The sequence below is a fragment of the Morus notabilis genome, unplaced genomic scaffold (assembly GCF_000414095.1).
Source record: "Morus notabilis unplaced genomic scaffold, ASM41409v2 Scaffold2508, whole genome shotgun sequence".
In the NCBI taxonomy this organism is placed as follows: Eukaryota; Viridiplantae; Streptophyta; class Magnoliopsida; order Rosales; family Moraceae; genus Morus; species Morus notabilis.
This window is the reverse complement of record NW_010360863.1, coordinates 9,566-20,360: the sequence shown is the minus strand read 5'-3', so window position 1 is coordinate 20,360 and position 10,795 is coordinate 9,566. Positions and strand designations below refer to the sequence as shown.

General features: G+C 33.4%; 1 protein-coding gene across 1 annotated transcript; it reads left to right on the top strand.

The window, feature by feature from the left end:
• Positions 1 to 8,120: 8,120 nt before the first annotated feature.
• On the top strand, positions 8,121 to 8,741 carry LOC112091466. The gene has a single exon (XM_024165159.1). The coding sequence runs from the start codon at positions 8,121 to 8,123 to the stop codon at positions 8,739 to 8,741; it is 621 nt and encodes a 206-aa protein (XP_024020927.1).
• Positions 8,742 to 10,795: the final 2,054 nt, after the last annotated feature.

Below are 10,795 nucleotides of genomic sequence, written 5' to 3'. Positions count from 1 at the left end.
AGATGAATTAAAATTAATAGACTAATAGTTTACATAAGTTAATAAATAGGTCAAATTACTGTTTTTGTCCATAACTTGTCTGATTATGAACCATAACTTGACAAGTTATTGTCCATAAATCACATTTTTTGTCTATAACTTGTCTGGCTATGAACCATAACTTGACAAGTTTGTCCATAACTTATCTGGTTATAAACCATAACTTGACAAGTTATGGCCTATTAATTTCTATAACTAAAAGTTAACCTATATACTTCCTTAAGCTTTTCATATTGGCCTATTTTCTACTATTTTTGAAAAAAAAAAAAACATGCATATTAGTTTGAAATTTGATCGATCCTTTTAAGTCGAACAAATTGAAGTCCTCTTATTAGAGTGGCAAAAATTACAACATGCGTCTTTCTTGTGGAATTTTTCAAGGGCTTTTTACACATATAGAAAATTTTCAATTACTAAAATTTTTAAAATATCGTGAAAATAACAAAATTTTAATATCATTAAAATAATGATGATATCATTACAATAATTAATGATATCATTATATAATATAAGATATGACATTAATATCATAATAACTATGTCAATATTCTGAAAATTTTACTAAATTTCAAATTAACGTATGAAATTTTACCTCGTAGTGTAATTATCTCATTTTTCAATTTTACTGAGCGAGGAATAGGCCCAAAAGTCCAACATTTCTTTCCAACCAAATGACGCATCGTGTGAAGGCATTAATGAAACACCAACTGAGACCTCGTTCATTTCGCTGATTCGAGTTTAGAATTCGAGTTTTACTACAGTAAAAAGCTCTTACAAACAATCACATCTAATTTTTTTGCTACAGTAAAAAACTCTCACATAAAATCACATCTCAACTCGAATTAAAAACTTAAATCAGCGAACTAAACGGACCCTTAGTTAACGCGTTTCCTTCTCCAACTCAACTCGGTAGAGAGTGAAAGATTCAGAGGCTCATTATTTTGCAGAGAAAAGCACGTTATGACTCTTGGCTATATCATTCCCTCCGGAGTAAAAAAGATTTATCCTCAAATTCAGTGTCCTCGATCTTGTCATTATGCCAACGTACACTGCAAGATGCTTCACATTAATGCTATTAGAAGCTCCAAACACTAACCCGTACGTACGTTTCAAGTACTCAGAAAATTTGAATTAAAAAATAAATTTATGTTAGAAAAAATACTATAACAAAAAACAAATTGAGTTTAAATTTTTATAAAAGAAAATATTATAATAAAAAGTTTGAGTTATGATTCAAATTGTGAAATGAATGAGGCTGACAATTCAAGAGTTTAGAATCAATTTTTCTGAGTGTTGCATTGTTCTTCTCCAACACTTCAAGAGAACCAATTTTTATGTTTCTAAGTGGAACCGATATCCTTTAGTGAGGATAAGTGGAACCGAATTGTCACCATGTTCCAAAGACCCCTTAAAAATGGCTAAAAGAACCCATGTAATGCATCCTTATGACATTTACTCGATATAAAATATACAAATTATCATCAATAAATTATCTACAACGCATTATTCCTCATAAATGTAGAATACAAATATACTTTTTAAGTCACCCATCCTTATGCAACATAGTAAATTTCTAGAATGGATGAAAAATTGATCTCCTTAAGTTAAAGGTGACAAATAAATTTATGGGAGAAAGAGAGAAATAGGCCAAAACTTGAGATGAATTAAAATTAATAGGCCAATAGTTTACATAAGTTAATAAATAGGCTAAATTACCGTTTTCGTCCATAACTTGTCTGGTTATGAACCATAACTTGATAAGTTATTGTCCATAATTGTCCATAATTTGTCTGGCTATGAACCATAACTTGACAAGTTTGTCCATAACTTATTTGGTTATGAATCATAACTTAACAAGTTATGACCTATTAATTTCTATAACTAAAAATTGGCCTATATACTTTCTTAAAGTTTTCATATTGGCATATTTTCTATTATTTTCCTAAATTTAAACATGTGTGAAAAATATGCTATTACCTTATATTTTTCCAAATTTCTCTATTAAAGTTCCCATCATGCCCAGGGGTTGGAATAAAGTGGGTCCACAGCTTAGAATGGCTTGGCCCAAAACATATTTAGCGTTCGGCTAAGGCTCTACCTCTCTCCTTTCTCTAGTGGGCCCTTAAGCCATATCCGTCTTACGCCTCTATTGAATTCGTGTTTATCGTCTTGTCACCTCTCGGTTGTTGCAATTTCATCAGAAAATATTTATAACGTTGTGAATGATTTATTATCAACTTAAAAGGGACCCAATTCTAAGAAGTATAAAACAAAAGAAGTGAGTTAAAATAAGCAAATTCACTAATTTTCTCATTTCCTTTTGCGTTTTCTTTTTTCCTAATTTCCTAAAGGTCAGAGATCTAGTGCAACAATACGCAAAACATTAGAGTGGAACTGCCAGAAAGAAGATGGTTTTTTTTTTTTTTTTTACATTCTTGGAAATATCATGCGATTGTTCTAGCCTTCTAGGCTTATCTACCTGTGGTCCGACACGTTAACTTTCTACTGAAGAAATAATAATAAGAGTTATTCTCATTATCTGCAATCACACTTTAGTTCTTTACTTTTTAAATGCCATACAGTTAATTTTTAAGGTCTTATTCTGTTTTAAGTTTAATCCTTTCATTAATTAAGTGGTAAATATTTGATAAAATCTATATAAATTAGGGGCCAAAACTAAAAACACTTAAAAATTAGAGACTATATGTGAATATTAACTTTTATTTTTTTGTATTATTAGAGTATCTAAACTTTATATGTTTCTAATTTTCGTATCTAATTCACACAGATCCCATTAAATATTTAACACTTAATTAACAGAAAGATCAAAACTGAACAAGGTAAAAACGTTAAGGATCCAATTGTGTGAAATGTTTTACAAGTTAGAAACTAAAACCGGATTGAATATAAATTTTGGGACTATTAACCCCTACTAAAAACCTTACTTCCTCACTTTTTCCAAAAATAAATAAATAAATAAATAAAATAAAAAGGTTTCATTTCTTTCTTCTTGCCGTCTTGGTAGCCCCATGTGATAGCGATTGTCACCCTATATCTTCTTTGGATCATATTCAGTTAATATTGCACGAGTCTAACACCTGACTCAATCACTATATATATATATATATAAATTATGCTCCATGTGGTCTCACGTTAAGACTGCATAATTGATCATGTTGGCTCATAACTGACTTTACGTCACACCTTGTAGTTATCTTAAAAGCAATATTATTTTATAGTCAATATAGCCAACCTATCAATACTTTTGTGTTTACCGTTTTTTATTCTTTTCTTTTCTCTCTTTTTTTTTCTCTGTTAGATCTATTGCTCTAAACTCCAAGCAATGATCGTGAATCTTCACATCCTTATGGTCAATAAGTTTGACTATTTTCTTAATTTCTGTTGACATGTAAACTTATTTGAGCATTTTTTACCTTAAATTAATGAGCTAAGTTGAAGAAAAATAGGAAAAGAAAAAGAAAAACCAAAGAACTGATGTCTGCATATATAAGGCATGCATGTTATGCATGTGAGTTTTTTTTGTCAGCATCAGAGAAAAGGTTCGTCCGACGACAACATCCTGAAAAATATCTTTGCAGCCTCAAAACTTATCCATAAATATCACCATTGGATCGGCTGCACTAGTCTTCCTGGTTCACTCTTTGTTCTTCGATTTATATTTATTTTTATTTTTTACATAGAAATTCCCATAAATAGGCAAAAAGAAGAAAACTAATAAGCATATTATATATATAATATAAGAGTGGAATAATCTATTGTTTGATTCACATCATCTCGTGGGCTGCATTTCAGCCCCTGCCCTAGTATCATAAATAAAGGGATGTATGACAGAACTGGAGTCATGGAAGTGTTTTTTTCTTTCTTTCTTTTTTATTTTTATTTTTAATTTTTTTTCGGGCTAACATATATATTAGTCATATTGGTCGTCTGTAATTTGTTTAACACATCAAACGAAGTCCAAGGGGGCGTACCTCATCACTAGATTGATTTCTTAAATTAAACATGGAATAATAGAATCCGTTCTTTTTTTAGCAATATGATAGAACCATACAATATAGAGAGTACTATTGAGGGTACGTAAAAAAATGATAGAAATTAATATAGAAGAGGGAGAGAGAGGCCCATATGTTGATGTTATTGGGCGTGTTTAGAACTCGTTTTAAAATGATTTTATTTTTTGTATGAGAATGAAAATGAAAACGTTTTCAATCTCAGACAGAAATCATTTTTAAAAATGCGTTTGGTAGTTTTATCACGAGATTATTTATAGTGTAAAAAAGCCCATTAATGTCTCTCTTTCTCTCTCTACTCGAGAGAGGAGAAAACAAAAACAAAAAATGAAAAATGACTTCTCTATTATTTTACACAAAAAATCGTTTTCATTTTCGTTTTTTATCTTTATTGCGCCAAACGCCGTTTTAGAAACGTTTTCATTTTTTTTTTGAAAAACGTGAAAAATAAAAAAAGGGATCGATTCTAAACACGGCTATTATGTCGTTTGAAATTCTTATTAAGACAGCACAGTACTTATTGGTATATACTACTAGATATTCTCTAAGTTTAATTATAATTTTCATTATGCTTTACTGCGTCTAGTTGATTCTAATACATATTGTACACTTAGTAAAAACATACATTAGAATAGAATAGATACATATATTTCCTTCTTTAATGATCACATTGAACTTTATAGCTTGTTCTATATTTGTTGTGCGAATTAACGATGACATCAGTGGCTGAGACACTTGAGATTGAGTGTAATTAAGATACTTGAAATTGATTTTTTGTTTTTTCAAATAAGTACCTTTGAATTTTGTAATAAAGATACGATTTTTTATACGTGTGCCCTCATTGTACATTTCAAGAAAAAAATTATCATATACCCCCCTACTGCAGTGGAAGTCTGGCCCCGCAACTCGGATGACATCAGAGATACTTGGTAGAAGATCAGTAAATATGTTGTGTTGCTGAGTCCCTGAAGTTTTGCTTTTTGGGCCAGGATTTTTGGCATTAGGATAGAATAGATGAGGGCAAAGGAAGAAGTTTGTATTTTAGTAGCCATAGATATATAAGGCAGGTTATTAAACTTTACTATATATATATGGGTTTTCCTTTTGGCACACAGATCAGCTAAACCACTGGGCCAATACTGTCTCCCCCCCCTTTTTTTTTGTTGAGAAAATTGCATAATTAATGTATCATTAACGGAGCATAAATCTGAATTTTTATCCCTCACTGTTAATTAAAATCCTTTTACTAGTATAATTATTTGATTAAGAAGCTTATTAATCAAGAGTAAGATATATAAATCTTGTATTTGTCCCTTTCTCAGTCTCTTTTTTAGAAGGAAAAGCCAAATATCCAAAGGGAGACTAATCGATTAAAGAGACAAATACCCTTATGAGTTTAAATTTTTACTACTTATTCTTAATTAATATTTTTTAGTCAAATAATTATATTAATCAAAATGATATTAATCGAGTAACGGATAAAAATCCAGGCTCATGCATGCAAGTAATTTTCTCATCAATTAACAACAAAACAACAACGACAACAATAAGAATAATAGTAATGATATTAATGATATTAATAATAAACTTAGAGGCATTTCTACCCAAGGAAACAAATAAAAAAATCTTTTGCAAGAGCTCATGTAGCAACCGAGCTAGTAAGCTAATTAAGGAACTTCAATAATAAGTAATACAACTCTCGAGTAGAAAAAGGATATTTAAGTGACAATATAACAGACTAGTAATAACAGACTATAATAATATCCTTCAGAGATTTTATTTTTTCTAAAAAAAAAAACATCAGTGAATTGGCAGAAATATTGGCCTGAAAATACCAGTTTATGTAAATATTAACTTTATTATTTTTGTTATCATTTTATTTCCTTCTAAATGGTGCAAATCACCGAACAAATTAATCCGTACAGCACCATACACGACAAGCACATCATCAACAGTCCTTTAAGATTCTATCAGATTTTTTAAGAATATATTTTAGGCTTTTTCTGGTCCTCTAAAGGAACTGTTTTTCAAACGTAACATGTAATTATAAAAATAAAATATGATAATTATTAAACGTAACATTAATGTTAGAGAGAGATAATATAGTCTTTAGATGACTAAATTCTTTTGTGTTGTTTTTCTACAAAATTGATGTTACATTCAATAATTTTTATGTTATATTTTCATAACTACTTGTTACATGAAGATAATAACATTAATAAGGATAATAACATTAATAGACGAGATATAGGTACAATAAAACACTCACAACACAAGATAATAATTAGCGTAGAAAATAGTGGTATACAATATGCGACCCCAAAAAATGAAAGTTGTGTTATTTTCACTTTGAACCTTTTTGTTACATCGAAGAGCATATATAATATCTGAAATGCTAATTGCATGTCAAGGTAGTCGTCTCCTTAATAATCACAACCGTTGACACAGTCAATATTCGTCAAAGTTAAAACGCAATGGAAGTACACACACACATAAATGTACATATGAACATATGCATATATATATATATATATATATTCCTATAGTTATGCGGAAAAAGGATAATATTGGAAATAGAAAATGGGTTTTAACTTTCCGAGATTGAGCTAATTAAACGAAAGCTATTTTTGATACTAATGCATGTGGTCCATAAGCTTCACCTTAAAGGCATATGCTTCTTTCTGCTTGAGCATAAGAATTTAATCTCTCTGACGGTGATTGAGTCTCAGCTGATCAAGCCCGCACAGGTGTCCTATTTATGAGTAGATTAATATGGATGGTGTGTCACATGTAACATCAAGAATGGTCCCAATAATTAGTTACTAGTCAGCGTATAATATGTTGAATGAATATAAATTAGGACTTTTATTTTTGATAACATAAAATTTTAATACGTTCATCCATGATATTTATGATACAATTTTTATGATGTGTATTATTGCGCCATGTTTGGTTTCTGAAGTTAAGTCGCTTTTGACTACAAGTCAATTAGGAGTAGAATAAGCCCACAACAAGATGTGAAAATCGAATTATTTTCTTCTAGTTTTTTGTCTTTGTTCTTGTTCTTGTTTTTTTTTTTTTTTTTTTTTTTTTTTTTTTTTTTTTTTTTCTTTCTTTCCTGTTGTTGTAGAAACCTCATCTAATTTTTGTTAAAACTTTGAACATTCCAAAACGGTGTGACAAAGCGCCATTAATATCTTTTTCTTCTTCTTTCTCTCCCTTTGGTATTCCAATCTTATAATTCCACGATAGGGTTACGTGTAGACCTCACATGGACAAGTATCAGTCATGTGACGTTAATTTAAAACTAGTGGTATTAAGTGCCACTAATGATCAATACATTCATAGCACTAATCTTATTAACTTTAATACATTATGTATAATATTATAAAATTGCAAGAAATATTAAACCTGTATTATGAGCCACACGTTAATGTGTTCAAAAAGTGCCCAATTTGTTAGAAGGAAAAAGGAATTCGTAACTTCATATAAAGCATGAGTCGTGGACTTAGATGTTATCAAACACATACGTATTAGAAGAAAATAAAATGAAAAAAGAAGAAGGGAAAAAATAAATTGTAATCTTTTTAGCTGCTAATAATCATGCAGTTGAGAAAAGTATATTAAACCTGTATTATGAGCCACACGTTAATGTGTACAAAAACTGCTCAGTTCATTAGAAGGAAAAAAGAATTCGTAACTTCATATAAAGCATGAGTTGTGGACTAAGATGTTATCAAACACGTACGTATTATATTAGGACAGCTGGATGGAATTTGTTACTGGAATTTGTTACCTCGAGAGTGGAGTTTGTTACCTCGAGGATGTTGATTTCTTTGGCATTCTGTTATTTTGTTATTCCTTTCTCTCCTTTTTTTCCGTTTTTGTTTAGTTGTTAATTATCATTCTGAGGCTATATAATGCCCCGTTGTAATCAACACAAATCAATGAGAATGTGTTCATTCTTCATTCCATTATTCTACTTCCTCTGTTTTCTTTTGTAATATGGTATCATAGAACCCTACTTTTGCTGCTCACGATTGTTGATTCATGGTGCGTGACGGTGGTCAGCAAAACCATTTCAATCCTTTGGCGTCTAAGTTCGCAGCTCCACCTGAGACAGCTTATGCTTCTACACAGAGATCAGTCAGCACCTTGGATGACACAAATAGCCCGTTCTTCCTCCATGGTGGAGATAATCCCGGTTTGGTTCTAGTTTCTCATCCTTTGACTGAATCCAATTACAATACTTGGAGGAGATCAATGCTCATGGCTCTCAATGCCAAGAACAAAGTTGGATTTGTGGACGGTACTTTGCCGAGACCCCCTGCGGCTGATTTAACCTTCAGTTTTTGGTCTAGATGCAATAGTATGGTCACTTCTTTGCTGCTTAACTCAGTTACGAAAGAGATAAGAGACAACCTTCTCTATCTTGACAGTGCTAGGGATGTATGGATCGATTTGTACGATCGTTTTCACCAGAGCAATGCACCACGGATTTTCCAGATCAAGAAACTTTTGCTGGGTCTGTCTCAAGGATCCCTTGATGTTAACACCTATTACACCCGTCTCAAGATCCTTTGGACGAGCTCAAAGATTTCCAGCCCATACCGGCTTGCAGTTGTGGAGGAATCAAGAGTTGGATGGAGTACCAACAACAAGAATATGTGATGCAGTTTTTGATGGGTCTAAACGATTCCTTTGCATCAACACGAGCATAGATCTTGTTGCTTGATCCTCTGCCCTCAATTCCCAAAGTGTTCTCACTGGTTATTCAAGAAGAATGGCAGCGCACTATTGGGTTTGAGATCACCACCTCTTCACCGAATTCCATGGCGCTTCAAACCTTTATTCCTCCTTCTCCGGTTGTTAATGTGTCCACTATCTCTCAATCAAAACCACGAACGAACAGGCCTAGCTGTACTCACTGTGGATTCATGGGTCATACTGTGGATAGGTGCTATAGGCTGCATGGTTTCCCACCTGGGTACAAGCCCAAGTCCAAGTCAGGCCCATCCAAGCCAGGCCTATTAGCCAGCCCACAGAGCTCCACTCAATCCAATCTTTCTCATTAGGTTTCGATGGAGAGTAAGTTCTCTGCATAACCCCCGACTCAACCATAGAGCTCCTCTCAGCCCTTGGGGTCCTTCACTCCAGATCAGTGCCAGCAGCTTATTGCTCTTCTGAGCTCGCAACTCCATCTCAGTGCCAGCAACCATTCTGAAGTTCCACAACCATCCACCTCACATTTCACAAGTATATCCTCTCCTCAACCTTCGTCTGTGCGATGGGTGATCGACACAGGTGCTACGCACTATGTGTGTTCAGATTCTTCTCTTTTTTCTTCCCTCAAACCATCACCTGGGGCTAAGCTCATGTTGCCCCATGGTAACCAAGTTGATATCACACACATTGGTTCTGTACACTACTGAATTCATTGGTGCTAACCCATGTGTTTTATGTCCTTTTATTTCGGTTCAATCTCTTGAGTATCACTGCACTCACATAATCTTATAATTGTTCCGTTGTTTTTCTGTCCAATTCTTGTTTTATTCAGGACCTAACTCAGGGGAGGATGATTGGGACGGGTAAACGAGATGGCAACTTATATTTTTTAGACCTAGGAAATCTGAGTTGTAATTCAATTTCGTCTTGTAATTTTGTTCCTTCTAAGATGCCCATGCCAAATATTTAGCATTTTCGGCTTGGACATCCCTCTGCTGTAAAACTGAAATCAATGAATGAAAAATTACAACTACCTTTGTCTAATTCTCTTTATCATTGTCATGTTCAATCTGCCCGCTTGCAAAATAAAGACGATTACCCTTTCCATCTCACAACCATTTGTCACCCAAACCCTTTGATTTAATTCACATGGACATTTGGGGTCCTTTTCATACCCCAACAACAGAAGGGTATCATTTTTTCTCACAATTGTGGATGATTGCACGAGGTGTACTTGGCTTTTCTTGTTACGAACCAAGTCTAAAGTTAAAATAATTTTTTCTAAGTTTTTTCATATGGTTTTAACTCAATTTCATGTTGCCATCAAGTTTGCTCGTTCTGACAACGCTCCTGAGTTGGCACTCACTGAATTTTTTGAGTCAAAAGGTATGGTACATTATTTTTCTTGCGTTGACACCCCGGAACAAAATTCTGTGGTTAAGCGCAAGCATCAACACATATTGAATATTGCTCGCGCCTTGTATTTTCAATCTCATGTTCCTGTATGTTATTAGGGAGATTGTGTGTTGACAGCGGTCTATCTAATTAATCGTTTGACATCTCCCTTGTTGAACAATAAAACACCATTTGAGCTCTTGTTTGATAAGCCCCCCCTCTTATGGTCATCTCAGAGTCTTTGGGTGTCTTTGCTATGGTTCTACCCTAGCAAGTCATCGTTCCAAATTTTCTCCCCGTGCTAGACCGTGTGTTTTTCTTGGCTATCCATTTAGGTATAAAGGGTATAAGCTTCTCGACCTTACCACAAACACAACCTTTATTTCTCGCAATGTTATGTTTCACGAGTCTATTTTTCCCTTTGCTATCCCCGGCTCTACACCGAATCTTGACCTTTTTCATCATCGAGTGCTTCCTCAGTCCATTCTGGATGTTGTTTCGACACATCTCCCAGCCATTTCGCTGAGTCCGTCCTCTTCCCCGCCCCCCTTAGTCAACTCTTCTCGTCCAAAACGAGCCACTAAACCACCTGCTTACTTGGCTGA